At 40.9% G+C, this 20208-nt stretch overlaps 1 protein-coding gene across 1 annotated transcript in view; it reads right to left on the bottom strand.

Moving 5' to 3' along the window:
- Positions 1–19245, bottom strand: part of aatkb (apoptosis-associated tyrosine kinase b) — a 70541-nt gene extending 51296 nt beyond the window's left edge. The window contains exon 1 of the mRNA XM_085467012.1: positions 18618–19245. Coding sequence (XP_085323138.1) covers positions 18618–18693 — 76 coding nt within the window. The 5' untranslated portion in view covers positions 18694–19245. The remainder of the gene's footprint in view (positions 1–18617) is intronic.
- Between the last annotated feature and the right edge of the window lie 963 nt (positions 19246–20208).

Below are 20208 nucleotides of genomic sequence, written 5' to 3'. Positions count from 1 at the left end.
ACACACAGGCACCATTAAAAGTGAAGACGTCTGGTAAATTGAACCGTGGTACGCAGGAATGTCGGAAACGTGCTGGAACATTAGATGGTTCACCTGAGCGACCCTGGTGAGCATGTGAGCGGAGCATGAACATGTCCTGCTGTTAGTGGTTCTTATGTGGATGAATCATCACAGTTGGTGAGACTTAATGGAGCAGAGAAGATAAAAACCATCATAACAGGCTGTGGAGTTGAGGCATCCCTCTATGCCTACTTACTCCTCTGGTCCTCCATCTACTTCTTTAATCTCCGACTTCCTCCTTCCTCCTCACTATTCTCTCCCAGGAGCCTTCCTACACTTCCCAAAAACTCCCCTGTTTGCTTTTTCGTCTCCCACTCGCTCACAGGTTTCTCTCCCTTCTCTGTCTCTCTCCTGTCATCTCCTCTTGTGTGTGGATGAGAAGCCACTGAAGCAGAATGAATCTCCTCTTCTTGCTCTCGGCTGTTGCACGTGCTCAGATATGACATCACATCTCAGATGCAACACGGGGGCTATTACATAACACACACACATACTTCAAATTTATAAAGAGGTATTTTATATTACTGTGAGATATAAAAATATCATAGTTTACAGCGGTGCATTCCTGCAGGTATTAAACAGCATATAATTTATTATATAAATGTATTTTACAGTTTTAGAAAAGATCCTACGTCTTATTCATGTCGACAATATTTAATAACACCAGTGCCCACTCAGCTCCGTTAGGTTTTTATGACATGTTGCAACCAGAAGTTTTTTAAAATGATAAAAATGAAAAACGTAACCAAGACCTACACACTCAACACCAAACAGCTGCAACAGTGAGCATCATGGTGGAGGATATTTTTATCTTAGGATTTGGTGGAGACCGAACAAGAGTAACAAGGATTTGTTTAGTGGCCAAATGAAGCTTAATGTGTGCCAGATGTGTGTTGTGACTTTTTTAAGCGGTTTAAAAAGCGTTATTGATATTTATCATATATTCGTGCTTCAGCTTGTATAACCATGTAACTGTCCACTCTGAGACAGTAAAATAAGAACAATAAAGCACAAAGAAGCCACTGTATGATACTGCAGACCAGTGGTTGTTGGAAATACAGCACAAGGAAGCACCACCTGATGACACTACGGTGAACTACTCCATCACAGGGTTGCCTGTCACAATTGTATCTCCTTTAGAGGATTATATTAAATGTTTAAATGGGACGTACATTACAAACTTCCTTCACAGTCATCTTCCCTTTACAGCTGCTACTTCATTATAAATGCCCTTTGCCCGTTTGGAAGATTTGACTCATAACTTTAAAGCAATAATAATAATTTAAACCCAGCAGCAGAGCAGGGGAAGATACAGTTTGTGCTGCAGGATGCATTTTTATTTCAATGAGGAAAAAATACTTTTGCGGTATAACAACATGTTCTTTTATGATATTTTTCCATTTTCTGTCACTTATTATGGCGCTAACTGTTTAATGTTTTCCTTTTACAACAGGAAGCTAATTCCTCCATATAGATAGAAACTATTTAGCCTTGACTACATGTGATATTTACAGAACTGATGTCACTTCAGTTTAGGTTGATCACTTCTGATTTGTTTCTTTAATTTTGAGTTTAGGGTTTTACAAGTTTAGATTGTACTGCATCCGTTGCCTTTGTGCGTTATTTTCTTGTGCTAGCCTGGCTGGTCACTGTGAACTGTTATTTTCCCTCAAAACATTTTCATTCAGCTTCATTGCACTTCTTGTTTTTTAAACCTGGTTTACCTGCAGTAGGCGTATGCCCCACAGTTTGAGAGTCACTGGGTTAACTGGTCATCCTAAACCGCCTCTCTGTGTGTTCGCTCCGTGATGGACTGGCAACATGTACCCTGACACTCTCCAAATGACAGCTGGGATAGGCTCCAACACCCTCAGAAATCTAAAGCTGAATAAGCTATTAGGAAAATGGATGGACGGGTTCCAAATGCTAATAAGGTTATGTAATAAGATGCAAACGAGTTTCGTGAGTTGTAAAGCTTTCTGATTTCCTAAATAGATTTCCTTTGTTTTAATCAGTCAAACAAACAAGCAAACCAACAAGCAAACACACAAAAAGTGAAATCAAATGGCTAAAAACACAAAGTGGAGATGAGGAAATTCCTGTCAGGAAAACTACAATTCTTAGAAAAGGAAAGAACAATCGGTTTGAACCCAAGAGTTAAATATATGACACTCATTACTGCAGACATTAAAAAGCTGACTTGCAAATTCCGATCCATCAGGAGTGTTTAAATGTGGTGGCATTTTTCTCCTTCTCTCTTGGACATCTGCATTAAAGCACCTTTTAGTTAATCAAGTGTCCTCACTTTGAAAGAGCACAGAGGCTGTGGAGCATCTCTTCACAGACTGCAGCATCTTTTCAAGTATTAATGAGAGATGCAGGCTGGGTTTGTGATATGCGTCTGCCATGATTATGCGTGATCACAGGCAGCGGACACGCTCTAAAGTGCCCCCCCCCCATGTTGTGCGCAGGTTTTCCAAGCATGGTTGCCATGGAAATGCTTTTAGTATACCAGGCTGCCTCATTTTAGTGTGTTGCAGCTTGTAAAGTGCGTTGATGGCTGGGAACATTATGTCTTTAAAGTGCTTTTACAAAGAGATGGGGCCAGAATTAGAACTTCCTGTTTGGAACTAGAATAAGAACAGGTATGGAATTTTATGAGAGCAGAGGAAGCTTTATATAACTCAGTTACATGAAACAAGGACCAGCTGAACTTGTATGATAAGGCTTTAGGTAAGTCCGCTATCTCTGTCCATCCTTGTGAGTGCATGTGTGAATAGACACACATATGGCACCTACCCAAACCACTGAATTCAGGTGTTTCAATCACTTCCATGTCCACATGTATATACAATCAAGTGCCCATGTATGCAGACCGCTTCTACAAACGTTTGTAAAAGAATAGTTCACTCTCCTCACTACTAAATATTCCTCAGTCAACTGTTATTGAGATTATAGCAAAGTGGAAGTGGACAGTGAGGTGCATAGTGAGCATGCATCGCCAACTTTCTGCAGAATCAGTCGCTACAGATTTCCAAACTTCATGTAGCCTTCAGATTACCTCAAGAGTTGTGCATAAAGAGGTTCATTGAATGGGTTTCCATGGCAACCAGCTGCATCCAAGTGAAGGGGGGGATTACGATGTGGAGTTGTTTTCAGGAGTTAGTCTCGTCCTCTTAGTTCCAGTGTAAGGAACTCTTAATGCTGCATTTTGGACAACTTAATGCTCCCAACTTTGTGGGAACAGTTTGGAGCCGACCTCTTCTTTTCCCAACATGACTGCACCACTATGCAGAGCAAGGTCCATAAAGATGAGCCATGGATGAGCAGGTTTGGTGTTAAAGTCTTGTTCTCCATCTGATAGAATGGATGAATTAGAGCGGATACTGTGCACCAGACCTTCTCATCCAACATCAGTGTCTGACTTTACAAATGTGCTTCTGGAAGAATGGTCAAAAAATCCCATAAACAGTCCTAACCCTCACGGAAAGCAGAGGAGATGAAGCTATTATAGCCACAAAGAATTGTCCAACATCACATGTGGATGTTGGCCAAACCCTGTGGATTAACAATGGGATGTTGTTCAAGTTCATATCCATGTGAAGAGCATGTGAATAATATAGCGTACGTGCAGGTCTCTCATCAGGACGAGTTCTGTCACATGCCAGGCAGTGGTTACTTTATTCCTTTTACTTGAGATATCATTACATGCTGCAAAAAAAAAAACAAAAAACTGACGAGTTACTGAGGGGCAGATCAGAATAAAAAGTTCCCAATTATCACATCACCAAGGAGAAGTGCATGAATAACACAGAATCAAGTACAGCAGATAATGATGAGTTACTTGGAGACGGAGCGAAACTATGAATAAATAATTAGGTGAGGGGTAGTTCATAAATATCTGTGAGACAGAGTTGACTTTCTTCATGTAACTTGTTCCTGATCTAAACCACCACTGAGGGCTGAGCAGCACAAACTAGTAACCACACATCCTTAATCAACAATGGCTCTGGTGCCTTTGCATCCCTTTAATTGTGCCTCTGTGGTCTCTTGAAATTTCTTTTGTTCATTTTGGATTTGTTTTTGAATATTTTTGTCTCTCGGTGGTTTGTTGGAACTTCATTGCAGTCATTTTGTGGTATTAATGGTTTGAGTATAAACTGCATGGCACTTCAACCATATTTCACACACATTGTAAGCTTTTTATTCATGTCACTTTATAGTATTCAATTTAAATCCTGCAGGGGCCTCAAAACAACTCGATCATTCAACGTGTTCTCATCCCAGGGTGTAAAAACCTTTCATGTCAGATAAAGACATATGTTTGTCTTGATCAGTCCTTATTATGGGATGAAATGTGTTCTTTTTCACTCACTGTGTTTATACAACACTACATTTAATCATTTCTTACTTTTACCTTCTGCCTTTCTTCTCGACGTAGGTCGAGGTGCTGAAAAATAATTTGTTGTCTTTTGAAAAGACTGAATCTGAGTAAAATGAACAAATAACTCAGGCCTCACAACATTAACCTTGTGTGTCAGGAACCCGTCTCGTTATTGTTGTAACCCAGTGTGTCTGGGCAGTGACAACAGTGCCTCTGACATCCTGATGTTATTTAATGAGCCGTGAATGGGAAGAAATGAGCTGGGTCGTTACTTTTTTATAGCTGCATTTGATATTATCACATTCAAAGTACAAAGTTTCACTATGATTTCACTATGAAATACAGAAATGAATAAATTTATTATAGTTACCTATTGATTTATTGAAATAGCCTCCCATTCATTCTATAGTAACTCAACATAGACTAGACAACAGACTCAGACTTCAGTTTTTGCTGAGGAATGACTCATCTGTAGCTGATGCAGGCACTTTCCAATTCATGGCTCGCTCGGTCCTCACTCATTACTTACATTTCTCTGAACCACTTTTTTTTCCTCTCCTCTACCTGCCATTTTCTTCTCTTTATTCCTTTGCATTGTTTTCAGCTTATCGTACCACTACTGGGGTAAAGTGAAAGAGGAAAATGAAATCAAAGGTGTGCCGTGTATCTCAGGGCCTGCTGGCTCCAGACTCGGCCATGCGTGGCTGTGATCAGGGAATACTGATCCACACTGAAGTCGCTGATGTTATAAATATTGGATGAGCTCATCTGTGACTGAGAAGAGGAAGGGGCAACGGCCAAAACACCATGAATTGGAGCAAATGCTGTCACACAAAATGCGAACGCTAACACATCCACCCACGCAGCAACTACACAGATGCTCTTTTTCTTTTAGTCTCTATTCACGTTGAAAATAATACTCTATATGTGTACAGACAAGCTTACTGCCACCGCTTGGATGCTTTCTGAATGTGTAATGAATGTATATGTAAATTAGCATCCTTCACTCCTCATTGTCACTCCTTATCATAACATGAACAGCCAAACTCCTCCAAGTGCGACGCCTTCACGTGTGGCGGCTGTCGGCTCACGTGCAAACTACTCAGGAGCAAATGTGAGTGAGAGAGCAAGCAGATACAGATTTATAGAGAGAGAGAAAAGAGAGAGAGAGAGTTTTTATTCTTTCTCAGATGCTGATTGGTAAAAAGGGCTCTGAAAACGCTGAATTAACCTGTGATGAATGGCAGTGCTGAGCCAGGAAGATGTGTTTCCATGGAGATGGTTTGATGGAGTATCTGCAGTTTAACAGCTACTGATGCAGATGGTGGTTTAAAAAGCTGTGTGGGTGGTCAGTGGCGCTGACCTCACAGGTCAACTGCCATGCAGACCTACCATGTGTCAAAGTGGACCCTTCAGGAAGAACTAAATGACATAAATAAGTCCTCCATGTTCTAGAGCAGGTCTCACACGTGGAGTAAAGCAGGCTTTTTTGTTGCTCAGTGGTTTAACTTCATCAAAAGTCCTTTGAGAAGGAAGTCTTATCACTCAGAAGCAATCTTTGAAATGCCTTCAGACAGTTATTTGATCATTTTAAGGCTAAAAGAATGGCAGAGAGCGCCAACATTACTTTCTATGGCCTTGCAGGGATTACTTTGTTTTGTAGGTAGTTACACAATCTGTGTTTCCCTTAATGACAAGCCAGCAGGACTGGGGGAAATAACAGTTAGGCATTTGAAGGTTAAATTGAATCCCGAGAAGTAAAAGGCTAACTATAAATGAACTAAACCTGCTTTTGATTTTCCAAAGAATAAGCTCCTCTGGTCAGCATGATGCTGAATAACAGCTCTGGATAAATCCTGACAACTGCCTCCTCTTGGGCATTTCCAGAGTCCATGAGTGGGGTATCAGCTTCCATGTCTAAAGATATGCAGTTACTATGTTTGGTTAACTGGTGATAAACTGGCCATAGGTTTGGATTTAAGTGTGAACAGCTGTCTGTTTCTTCATGCTAGTCCTGTGGCAGATTGGCGACCTGTCCCGGGTGTACCTCGCCCTATGGGATAGGCTCCATCCCACCCATGACTCTGAATTGGATAAGTGGACGAGAATGGATGGATGCTATCAACTTATTTATATTGTAAGACACAACGTAGAAGTGTCTGAAGCTCATTTTAGCCACCGACTTTATTACATGAGTCTAATTAATGCAAGGCAACTTATTTCAGGGTTATAAGACTCATGCTGTGGCACTCAGTGCTCACAGGGACATAAAAACTACACATATATAATCAAATCTCGTACAAACCATATCAATCTAATCAAAACTGCTTCAATACTTTTGAACTTTGAACTGAAATTAAGTTGTTGTTGGGTTGAGGGTTTTTTTGCAAGTGGTACCTCTACTACACATGTGTGCAGTTTCATTAGTGGCTCATGCCAGTGTGCTAATTCACTTTATGAATAAATTAATAGCCCCATCTCTCTGCTCAGAGCCACCTTTGCTATGAGCAGAGAGACAGGCCTGCCATCATACAGATGAAATGGTCATGAACCTCTAGCTAAAAAGCTTTTTAATGACCCTGTATTTCTCCCACGGACGTTTATTTTTAATTTTATTAATAATCTGTTGTTGTTGTTGTAAAGCAACATCTTTAGGTATTTTTGATAAGGGCTCATTTACATACTATATTTTCTGAAGATTATAAAGAATTCTAGGTGTTGTGTGAGGCACCACTAGTTGTTTGGGTCAAAGCCAGGGGGCACTGACTTCTAGTGGTGACAGGAGCAAAGGAGCCATGAAGGAGGTCGAGGTGGATGAATAGATGGACAAAACATTGAACCTGAGGTCAGGAAGCTTCTGTTTGTCCCTGACTCAGATAGTCAGTATTGTTTCTTTTAGTTATAAAGCCTTAACCTTAATCATACATTTCTTCATTAGGAAGAGCCACTAAAGAGCTTTTTTTTGGGGGGGGGGGGGGGGGGGGTAAGTTTCACTGATAACCTATAAGATTGTTCTTATTGTGAAGGAGTCATGAAAAGGAGACAGAGAGTGGGGGAAGGAGTTGTACCCAGACCACTGCATTTAGGCTTGAAGCATGCTGCTGCTGCTCAACCACTGAGCTAAACCAGCACCAATGAAAACCTGCTGTGAACCAAATTATTTCATAAACTCTAAAAAGTATGCATGTGCACCAAATATTCACCACAGTAGTGCTGTAACACCATAAAAGGCTGATTATGTTTCAATATGAAAATTAAGGGGAACGTGTGATGCAATTATAAGCTAATCTGGTAACAGGTTGCAGGTTTCTCTCCCTGGATAGGCTGGTTTACAGATTAGGAGGGAGACTAAATAACCTCAACCTCACTTAAATGTTTTTAAGGTTAACCAATTCAGCTGGGGCCAAAATGTGATCTGCTTGAGTACTTTTATTCTTTGATAACTGTTTAGGACACAAATGAATGATGGCCTGTAACTTAGATTTGTATTATTTTAACTGATACTGATTCCTCGTGATAAGAAAGACGCTAGTGTCTGTAGCACAAGTCCTTTAAAAAAAAAAAGTCCCTCTAGGCAATGAAAAAGCTGACTCATGCACAACAAGGAGAATAAATCATATGTGATTTCTGGTATGGGCATATCCCATATCAGTTTTTTAGTCACTAAATTCCCTGAAGAGCATCATGCAGCTATAAAGATAAGATGAAGGATGCTATGGAGTTGGTAAAATGGATGATTCACTCATTTGTGGTTTCTGCTCTCACTGCATCTGAGGCTGATACTGCAGAAAGTGCTTTACAGATGTTTCCTTCTCTAGTTTTGTGTCTCTGGCAGCACACACAGGATGGCCTGCTGTGACAAAGGGCAGGCCGGTATGCAGATATTGGAAAGGAGACATAATTACCTCAACCTCACTTAAATGTTTTTAAGGTTACATATTTGCAAAGATAATCAGAAACCGCATCTCTCAAGAAGATGATTTTAAGTGGACCGTTTCATTAAATTTTAAAGTTTGCAGTCATTATTTCTGTGGTCTTACATAAGGCATCTATCTTTGTCTTACAAAGAGAGCTCTATGTTGGTTTTTTGCTTTAATTTTTCACCTATCTGCTTCCTTTCTTTATTTTTACTGCGATTGTTTTTCTGTCTCGTTTGATGAAGAGCTGCGGAGCTCGAAATGGAACAACAAGGGACAGAAAGACAAAGGAGTTGTGTCATTTTCCTGTTGACTGCTTCTGTTTCAACACCTGGCCACATCCGAAGCGTGGAGCACAAACGAGTGTGTTACCTGCACGCATTGTGTGTGCATCCTAAATAGCTGTGGCATGGTACAAGCCTGGTGTCACAAAATTATAACTGATAAGGTCCATTAATAGAAGTCTTAATTACAACAGAAAGCGTGTGGCTGGTTTCAACGGTGCCTTGAAAAGAATTGATGAGGAGCCTGGTGCTCAGGTCAGCTAATGATCCTCTGATCTGTGCAGCAATAAAGGCTTTGTGAACAAGTGGTCACTGACATTGTTTTCTTTTTCTCCATGGCAGCCATGTTAGAAGGAAACAGACAACAGAACAACCTTCACCCTGAAACGCACAAACCAGCAACTTTGTAGTTTGAAAATGTCCACATGAAACAAAAGGGCTTCAACCATTTTCCTTTCTTGTTTTTTCATTTTCTTCTCTTGGGTTTGGTTTATAACTATTTTGACTGTAAACTGATCGGTTTGTTTGACTGTTTTACTCACTACACAAACAAAGCAAGAGATCTTAAAGCAGCTGTTTAGTAACTCTGTGTGTTTTGAGTGTACTAGTTGTATCCTCATTTTCTTGCATTTTACATTTACTTTCATTCTCTGGTTCAATTTAGGTACTAAGAGGTGCTTGGTTAGATTTACGCCATAAAATGAACTGTTATGTTTGGGAAAAGTTGTTGGCAAATTGGGCTCTTATAAAATAGTAACCATGGCAATCTAAGTGCTAACCAGGTGGCTCAGGAGGTAGAGCGGGCGGTCTGGTTGCTTCAGTCTGCCAAAGTATCCAGTGTGTTCACTGGAGTAGAATAATAGATAGAACACACTCTGACATAGAAACAAGTGTTTGCATGAACATGTGAGTAAAAAATGGCGTGTTGTAGAAAATGCCCTGAGAGCTGAAAAGCACTTTATAAGACCAGTTGGTTTACAAATAAAATACATGATCACCAGCATAAAAGCAAGTAATTAGGATAAATAAGCATGAAAAGGCTATTTTGCTGTCCAATAGTAATAATAATAATTGCCCTTGTGATTCAGAAGAAGGAATTCCACTGCAGTGACTTAGGGAAACAAGGCTTTCATAATTTTAAGAGTGTAAATTGTGAAATAACTTTTAGATGATGCCTAAAATACATTTCTGTGGTTAACTGCAGCTTAAGACATTTTCACATTTTAATCTATAAAATAAAATAAATTGAATTCTCTCTCTCTGTTAGAAAATCGATGCTTAAAAAGAATAATTCAGCTTGTCAACATTATTGTATCAACATTGTCTGCCTCAACCACACGTCTAAAATCCAATTTTTCTAAATTCCAGTTTGACCTACAGAAGTGCCGTCCCTGCAGCGCTGTGCACTGTGCGCTGTGACATAGCGTAGTTGTTATGGCTCTTTGAATTATCTGCATTTCAATGTAAGACATTTACCAGCCACCTATAGTGATTAAAACCACAGTAACACATTAGGTGTCCTGACCGACACAGAGCTTTACATCTGTATCGCAGTCTGCCCAGTTCTTTCACTCACATGCTGATTTCATCTTTCTGTCTCATGTTTATTCCTCTGCCGACACCCTCTCCATCTCTCTCTCTGCATTAGGATGCACTTGGAGTCTGAAAACCAGTCACCCCATTGCTCAGCCAGCTAAGCTTGGCCAATGACAAATCCTTCTAAATAACTAGCTTAGCTACCTGCTGTGATACTGTGCGGACTGTGAGGGCTTCCATTAAACAATTCATAGAGAGGAGAGATTGATAGATTTAGAGATGTGGATACAGACAGACATTAAGAAGAAAGGCTTGAGGAAGATAAAGGAAACTACATAAAGCGGCAGACAAGACGAGGATTAAAAGCGATCAGCATCGTCGTGTATTGATTGAATCTGCAAAAAGTCTCCAATCAGTCAGTGTGGGGCTCCATTCATGTGCTGACTGTGTAGTGTAGTGATCAGCCTCTCTTGTGCAAACAGACTAAACAGGGCAAAGACGATAACTGGATGTTTCACTTTATAGCAAGTCAATTTGCCATTAATGCCACGACTGAGAGGCTAAAAAGAGACTAGGAAATGGAATTATTCCTGCAGTACACTCATGATTGCACAGACAGACAAAGTCATAAAAGAAATAATAGACAGCATGGTTTCATCCGGAGGACAAATTGCTTTTTTAGGCTTGTTTTTTTTTTTTTTATCCTGATGTGCACAGGCTCAACCGTAACTACAGCTGCACTCCAGAGATGGCTGCCTGTTAGACCACATAGTTGCTCCTTTTCAGAAGAAAAGCACTGGGAAAACTTGGAGGTGCGATTATAGCCACAGCCTAGAGGTTGGAGCGATGCATCAAGTAATAACATGCTTGTAATTTTACATTTCAATACAAGGTTTATCATTTATATGCATTCTTAACAAGAATGTCTCTTTTGACCACAGCAGTTCTTTAGAATAATATTTTGAGCAGTTGGTCCCATTTGGTTTCACTCTTGCTCTATTAGCACATTGATGGGAGGCCCAAATGTGCATGCAGCCACATTCCTGCCAACACTTTCACACTATTCTGCTAATCGACAGTTGGTGAGCAAAAAATGCCAAGAAATGCAGCAATGCACCAGCAACAGTTAGCGAGATGGACTCGAGCAAGCAAACATGGCGGTGCACACAGGATTTGAATTTTATTAAGAAATTACATTTTCAGAATATTTTTGGAAAAGGGAAATGTGTTTCCCATTTTTAGGCTCTAGGAGCGCACACATTGCCTTTTGTTGATAGCACGGGTGTTGCTAGACAAAAAAAATGTACTGAGGCAATAGTGGGCATTTTTGTTTGTTTTGCTGTGTAAAAAATGTGTTATATAAAATTTTCAGCTCAGTTTACTTGAAATATTAATGACCTGATTCAGCTATTTAAGCTGAAACATATTTAATCTAAAACCTTTTTTTTTTTTTAAACTCTTCTGAGAAGTTCACAAGTGCCTCTTGATTCACCTTTTCAGTATTTAAATGTATAGTTTATTTTTCATTCATGGACATGCTGGCAAGATGTGCTCTGCAGCTTGTATTTTGGGTTAGGAGCATTGCTTTAATATTGTGCGTCTAAATATAATTTTCTTTTTCCATTCATTATCAGTCTAAATCCAATGCCAAATACACATGCTTGTAAAAACTCATAAATTTTACTTGGACATGACAGATCAATACCAGGGCATGTGCCCCAATAAGAGGGGAGAGCTGAGCGAGACACACTTTGTGCCCGCATGTTTGTTTGCAAGAAAAAGGTTCATTGAGTTTGAAAATTCCCTTTTGTACTCCGTGGCTAAACTGGACTTTCCCAAATAGGTCATCTCTGAAATACTGAAACACACCAGAAGACTTGCTAATTATGCCTCGCTGGGAGATGTTTTCAAGATCAATAATGGATTCGCACTTTCAGTTTTTAGGCCAGAAAAATGAAAAACAAAACTTCCTTCGGTTCTTCAACTCAGGGCCTCGTTTGTTTTCATATCAGGAGCTGTCCATAGTGCTAAAACATCCCACATGCTGTATGACAGGAAGGCAACATAACTTTTATTTCAGCTGCCTCTGAGGCCAAAACACCCATCAGGCTTGCTGTGTATTTAGTCAACAACACCAGAATCTCTCTGATCAACTGTGAAATTCAGTGGACCTGATCAGGGCCTGCAGAGACATGGATCCAGGCACAGAGCTAGAGGGAAAGCACAGAAGAGATCTAAAGAGGCGATGGGTGTCACACTCCATCATCCATCCCATTAGTCAGACACAGAACAGGGTAAGATGGAAGTCGCAGGATAATAAACCTTGCTCAAGGGCACCGCTGCATCTGAAATCAGAGCAGAAATGAACCTAAAACTCTCCAGCTGTGCAGAAATATCTACAGAAACAAGCAATGAGAGGATCAGGAGGTGAAACACTCCCGTTGTGGTAAAAATTAAAGCTCTAGTGATCCATTATCACCATCATCATCATCATTAGGGCTTATGCACTGCTTTACCGTTGAGTCTGTTATATAAACGAGAGAACAGGTGGATGTGTGTGCAACCTGTCGTCCAACATCAAAATAAAGGAGAAGCTGATCACTGTAATCAGCTGTAATCAGCCTGTTTGCTGTGAGCAAGGTTAGTGACTAGCTCATGCCAACTGCTGCTAAAGCTCTTTGGATTGCCTTAGTGATCAGTGGGGGCATCTTCTGTAACTGTGAAGCTCTGACTTCTACTGGACTGAAAGCAATGCAAAGAAACAGCTTGTATTGCTCTATATGCTCACTGGGATAGTACAACCTGGGCTAACCACTAGTCTGTCACAGAGCCACACATAGATGCACATAGACCCAGCCATGCGTATAAAAACTGAACGTTAGGCAGCTACAAAAAACACTGAATACCTACTAATATAAATCAAAGTCACCGTGGTTTTGGAAACACTGATATTGGACAGGAGGTCATTTTAAAGCAGTGCTCCTGTGTGGAAAAAGAGCTTCTGCGTGGACCGTGACACTTTTTTAATTAAGTGTGGCTTCAGCTCAGTAGTAGGTGGTCCCACCTCCCACACACTCATGAACTAAGATGAATCCCACTTCATTTACAGAGCAGCAATCACACTGCTGGCCAACACAGAGCCTCATGCTGGACCATCTCTGTACGGCAGCAGAGAGGCAGGATGCTGGACCCTGATGAGTCTATTATGCTGCTGTGTTACGGGTGACCCTGGCCACCATGCAGAAAGACACGAGAATTTCCCCACAAGGATCAATGAAGAATTACATTTCATTATTATTTCATTGAGTTTGCCTTTGAATCGCCACGAGACGTTAAAATCATCACAGCTCTTTTTACACACAGCTGGTATGACACACGCCCAAATCCAAAGGGATGAATGTTTAACTTTCTGTTCTGCTCTAATTTGTTTTGTGAGAAAACTAAAGCACATTAAACATCAGACTTTTGGCTCCTGATGTTCCTGCAGTCACTGAATTATCGGAGCCCTTACTTTGAACAACTTCTCCAAATATTTCATCCTATCATCTCAAATTTTTGGCATTAAGAGATCATAAAACTTCTTTTTAACATTCTGAGAAAATCAAACACATCTTAAGTTTTATTATCATCAGGCAAACACCATCAACAGGAGCACTCTCTTTGTTCTCTCACCCAGTGTCGTGTCCACTTTGTGCAGTGTTGTTTCTCACACAAGCACAGCTGTGGTCAAAAGCCACAGAGCAAGTCCAACATGCCAAGATACCTCCACAAGAAGCTGGTGATCAGGGTGATAAGTCAACCCACTGTTCTCACATAAAAGAGGCAGAGGAGTGAAAATATTTGAGAAATTAAAAGCAACTCTGAGGCGGTTAAACAATAAAACGTGCCATACTTCACCCAGTGTGTGTGTGTGTGTGTGTGTGTGTGTGTGTGTGCTATGAATCCTTGTGCACTTTAAGTGGTTTTGGTGGTCAGTAAGGCTGGAGAACTGCTGCATAAATGCCAGAAAAGAAAGCTGGCCGTGTAAGCTAACAGACTTATCTGTATCACTACCTGATCCTTAAGGCAAGAGAGGATCTGACTATAATTAAATTGAGGATTTACTTAAATTAAGCTTTTCCTTTTGTCACGGTCCCTGGGTCTTGGATCCGGGGTTCTGAGTTTTGGTGGATTACACATCTGTTGTTGTGAAGGGATTATAAGAAGGCTTTAGTCTTCTGTTGTTATTTGACGTTTTTGTTGTTTTATGCATTTTGTTCCTTCCTTTGGTTTTGTTGAAGATCGATTCTGTTCCTCCATTTCCTGTTTTATTTTGGCAGTCTCTTTTTCTTTTGTGCATTGTGCTGAGTGTAACCTCCCCTTTCCTGTTATGCCTGATTTGTTCCCGCTGTATTTCGTGGCTGATTCTTCTCATTATTACCCGATGTATATTTATTGTCTGAGTCTCCCCTTGTCTGTTGTTGTGTCCTCTCTCATGGTGTGTGTGTTTTCTGAATCCATGTTTTCCACTCTTTTGTTTCCCAGCTCTTGCCCTCTATTCATGTATGCTTTTTATTATTGCAGGTAACAGCATTAAAGATGCCTTTTGAATTTGTTCCTGCATCCCGAGTCCACATTCTGCCTGCTACACGCACAGCTTAGAATCATGTTTTAGGATTATAGAATCATATTAAGGCTTGTAAAATAATGCAACGTGGCTACAATTGTTTGCAGAAGCAGGAAAGCTGGCAAAGAATAGAGCTCGTCCTAAAAATCTTTGTTTTTCACGACTGAATTCTCATGAGAAAAACACTGAGACATCAGACAATCTCATTTTCCATTTAAACGACTAGTCTCTTATTTTGAACCTGCTCTGGGGCCAGTTAGGTCTGCAGCATTTGTTACCATTGTGAATGCAGCCTGTTAAGAAATGAGCACCTCCCTAATTCTAAATAAATAAATAAAATAACCCTGGGTTAAATCTGAAATTCCATTGCTAAACCCAAGATCCTGCAGATCTGTAGCACAGCCCTATTGAGATAGACGTGAAATAATCCCTATAAGATTCTGGTTGCAGTGTTTGAGACACTGATCCACAGTCTTTGCAAAATCTTATAGTCTATAACTAAAAACTCTGGCTTATGCAGCGCTGTCTTTAGATGTGAGAGACTGCCAGATCTTAACCTTTTGTGCTCTTTTTAAGGTACAGAAGCTTAACTGTGCAGCAGGTTCAGCAGTTACAATGCAATGTCCACAATATGTTGGACATATTTCAGATGTACAGTGTTTACAAGCCGCCGTGGTAAAAAGGATTCAGGGTTCAGACAATGGTAAACAGCCTGGCTGTTGCTGACGGCATCTTTATGTTGCATCGAGCTATTAACGTATCAGTGCTGAGAGCACGTTTGTGCTTTTCGACTAATGCAACCCAAGAATTTCTAAAACAAGTAGAGTTTGACAGGAATTCACCTTAAATCACAACAGCTGGATCTTAATTTGAACCGAGGTGGAGACACGTGCGTAGGAGGCTGTTTGTTTCCGTCTAGAAAAATAGTTTGTGTGCAATCAGAAGCGATTATTCTTCAGACGAACACACACATGCACGCACAAACACAAAGAAGCTCTCTGAGTGCAAAAGCTATTAGTAATCAGAGGCATGTTTGCTGCAGCCTCACTTAAGACACTCCGGGTCTTTCAGTACAGAAATGATTTTTTTAACAAGCTGCTCTGCAGAAACTGAAAACACAACTGGAAAAAAAGCAGCTTGTGCTTGCAAAGACTCACACAGTCCTTTCATCTCTTCACATCAGTGTGAGTACTGGAGAGCTGTTCCTAACAGGAGGTTTTAAGGTGCAGATCAGAGGAGGAAGCTTTTAGAGGCTTTTCAATTGCTGTAAATAGCATGAATTTAAATTATAATCATAGCTTTGTACCTTGCACTTCTGTAGGTTGCCACCAGTTTGAGCTTCCCCTTCCATCAAAGCTTCAACATCAGCTGCTCGATCACATTTAATCCCTGATTTTTGGATGCAACCTAGTTTTTTCCTTAGTGTGAAGATCAAAGATCAACACACGCCCTCCTCGACCAACTCCTGTCATACATCTTCGAGTCAACAACCCCTCTCAACTGGGTTTTACCTGCTCCTCTGGCTCCCTGCCTGCGTCCTCCAGCAGCTCGACCTGGTTGTTTAGTGATAGCCTGTAGAGATGAAGGTCTGCTGGGGGTTTCAAACACGCCGTGTCCTGCTTCCCCTTCTGTTTTGTGTCCATGTAATTAGAGCGTGCTGCTGTATGCGTAGCCAAGAGCCCACTGAGAAATATGAAATGGATAACCTGGGGCCCGGGAAACGAGCCAGCGCTGCCAGTAAAAATCACCCACACCATCATCAGCAAGCCCTGCCTTTACTGGGCTGTGATGTCATCCCTGTATCCGCCCTCTTACACAACGGTCATCACAGGGAGAGCCTTCTCTCTTTCACTTTGTCCTTCTATAATCATATTTGCTTTGACATTTCTATTTCTCAGCTACATCAGGCAGCTTCTGCAGTTGATTTTTCCCTTATTTAAAAAAAAAGCTACATTTTTTACTGCATTTGAAACATTACGCAAAGAAAAGGAAAAACAAAAAGGAACACAACAGCTAATCTATCAAGACATAAAAAATTGGATGAGGCCCCCTAAAACAGCAGCTGCTAAAATGCTTCAAAAGCCAGAATCTAAAACCAGTGGGCCAAGTCCATCTTTAATATACAGTCTGTACCTCTGAGGTAAAGACAGGTAGATTTACTATAAATTATTGAGAGTCAGCATTTCCCAAATCTACATGACAAATTGGTCTATTGGTTGAAAAATCTCTCAGTTTTCCTTTGACATTATTTTAGACAAGGGATGTCAAACTCATTTTAATCCATGCGGCACATAAATGCAGCTCAAACTGATGCAAGGTACATTAGAGCAGTAACCCAGTTTGCAAGTATTTACATTTAAGGCCAATCAAATTCACCTATAGCCAAGATTTTCTTTTTAAAAGAAGCTGACAGCACAGGTCCAAGTCAAATACAATATATTGTGTATACACTACAATACACATGATAAATAGTCTGGGATAAGATGGGATAAACTTAGAAATGTAGAGTTTCTGCAGCTAAACAAAAAATCTTTTTTACGTCTCTATGATTCAAACCACCTGCCTACATCTACTGTAGAAATATTTCTAATTATCCATTGTTTTCACTTTTTGAGTAATTAATGTCATCACTTATCTATATATATACTTTGCAAAGTAGTTACTTTGGGTTCTGGCTCCTGGGCCAGCTTTGTTTCTATATGTTGGTCCCACATGAAAGAGTCTGATACACCTTGGTCACAACATAGCACTCTAAATTATAAAACCATATGGGGAAGATGCATTTGCATCACAACTGACAACTCAAAATATAAGCATTAAATTCAGCACTTTTATAGGCACAACACACAAACAGGTCATGACTCATATTCTTGAGCAAATGGGACTCTGACAATACAGAGTTGTTTTCTCATTTAGTGACCTGGTACAAACCGAATGCTGCAGAGGCTAAATGTTGGAATGGGGGAAGAGGGATTTATGCAATTCAGATAATGTGTTTTGAAAAGGGCAGGAGGGCATTATGAAACCATTGTAGCCACTGCAAGGAAGGCGGCGGGGATGCACTTAAGCATATTTGGCGAATAGCAAAGGGAAGACAACAGACATGCGCATTAGACTTATGGCTCACAGAAGGCTTTATGTTCAAAAAAGCGGTCCAAAAACTGAAAGTGCTGTTGTAGACAGTAGGAATAAATTCATGTATTATTCACAGGTGGACAGAAAAAAAAATGGGAATGCTACAGATTGCTGCCTCCTGGTTGCCATAGAAACCACCGAAATGACAGGCCAGCAGTTGCTTACGCTGAATCATAAAAAAGGAAGCATTTTGGTTTCCGGTGATTTCTGATTATTTCATCGTTATGTGAGGTAATCTGCCTCCGTTCATTGTCTCCCATAATCCTCTCCTTTGTCAGCATTAATTGGATAAGTCCAGCTAGCCTACTCCTCCTCTCCCTGCTCCAATTAGGAGGAAGCCTCTGCTCCTCAGCTCCCACAATTGCTTTTCACCTTTCAACTTCCCTACCCCCTTTCACCTTTCCACCCAGATCACCTTTGAACTGTTCAGCTGTCCTGAGGTTTTGGATGGAGGCAAATATTAGAGCTGTGTGTGTAGAGGTTTTAAAAATAGGCATCGTTTACACGCTGGAGCCACAATTTCTCATTAAATCGCTTTTCCCCTCCCAATGCAAGGACACACAATCGCAGGTGGGGATATCACATCGTTTCTATAGAATATAATGATGTGCATTCAGCAATGATAACATGTGCTCGCTTTGTCAGTGCTTTAAGGAGCATTCTTAAATAAAAGCACAGTGTCTGCGTCGGCTCACCTGAGCTGAAATGGGAGCTGAGAGCAAAGCCGGGGCTGAAAAACCCTGAAGACATCATCATCAGGAGAGCCAGCATCTTCACAGCCGGCGTGGCAATGACCGAAAGAGAAAGCAAATGCAGGACTCGGAGGAAAGCAAATTAGGCGACACTATTTCTCGAGCATGGCTTCATTTCTCCCTTCCGAAGCGGACCCATGCCATTTCGCAACGCGCCCCTCCATTCCTCCTCTTATCGGTGTGATTTAAGACAGATGCGGGCAGAGACGCAGTCCTCCTTCAATATAAAGTCACCACAATCTGAGGACTTTTTCAAAAAATATAAAAATAAATAAATAATGAAATAATAATAAAAATTCTCCCGACCTCCAAAATCTAGTTTTTCCTTCACCTCTGCAAAAGTACTGTTAACTTGATCCTGATTTGTGGATTGTGGCTCCCCTTTTCTTTTCTTCTTTCTTTTTTGGCTGCTCAGTTTCCCGACACCTGGATGCCGTTCACATCACCTGAGAGCTCCCAGCGAACATCTCACACAATGACACCTCTGCAAAATAAATAAAAACGGGACAAACGTTCAGTTTTCTGTCAGAGCTGCCGGAGCTATCCGAGGTGCTGACAGCGAGAGCGCCATCTTGCTCGGTAATGCACCCAAAGAGAATTTATGGAGCGTTTTTGCGCCCTGTCTGCAAAAAGGGGGGAGGTGGGCTAGGGAGACTGTGGATAGGCTACTGTGCTGCTTGAGCAAGTTCAGCTGACTGACATATACAGTACTGAAGTGAAGGATCGGCAGCGAGAAACATTTGTTTTTCCTGCTAAAAAGACAATTTGCCATTACTGACGTAAAGGCCGGCCGCACCTTCATTTCTATTTTTTCTTCTATGGTGTTACTATATTTGTGTTATGCTTGTAGAAACAGAGCCCGCAGCAGTGTCTTTCCCTGGATGAGTAAAATGATAGCCATTTAGAAAATCTCCCATGAACAGGCTGTGATGTAATGCAGGAAAAAGGCACACAGCAGGACTTGGCTCTCAGGACTATCCCCGCTCTAATCCTGCTGTTCATACATGTTGGATGAGGCCCCCTCCCCCCACCCCACAGCATTCAGCCTCAGCCAATCCCCCCATCCTCCTCTCCTCTCATCAGATTGGATTCCTTGCACCAGAGGGAGTTAACTTTTTTTTTCCTTGTGTATCTTACATCCTTACTATGATTGTAATGCTTCACCCACGCTGGGCCACAGAGATGTCACAGGCTGAGCTGCCAAAGAAAGAAAAGGGATAAATATAATGGCTCAAAGCACAAACACAAACTCTCTGTTAGGTTTTCTATCACTGTAGCTGTGCACCCTGCTCTTTGTTGCATGGATGAATTGTTATGCAATATATAGTTTATTATTAATAGATATCTAGTCCTGGTGAATATCCCTACTTGAAGTGCCAGAAACACAGAGAGCAACGCAAAAATCACCAGTGCTGTGTAAGTAAGAATTGTTTCTGGGTGACAAATTCAATTCAGTTTCATTCAAAACTATACATGTTCACAACTACACTCACCTCAAGGTGCTCTGTATAGTAAGGTAAAGACTGTGAGAGAA

This window comes from Copadichromis virginalis, linkage group LG8, assembly GCF_057382275.1.
Source record: "Copadichromis virginalis isolate Kocher_CV1m ecotype Utaka linkage group LG8, C_Virginalis_male_GT1.1, whole genome shotgun sequence".
In the NCBI taxonomy this organism is placed as follows: Eukaryota; Metazoa; Chordata; class Actinopteri; order Cichliformes; family Cichlidae; genus Copadichromis; species Copadichromis virginalis.
This window is presented reverse-complemented; position numbering and strand designations above follow the sequence as displayed.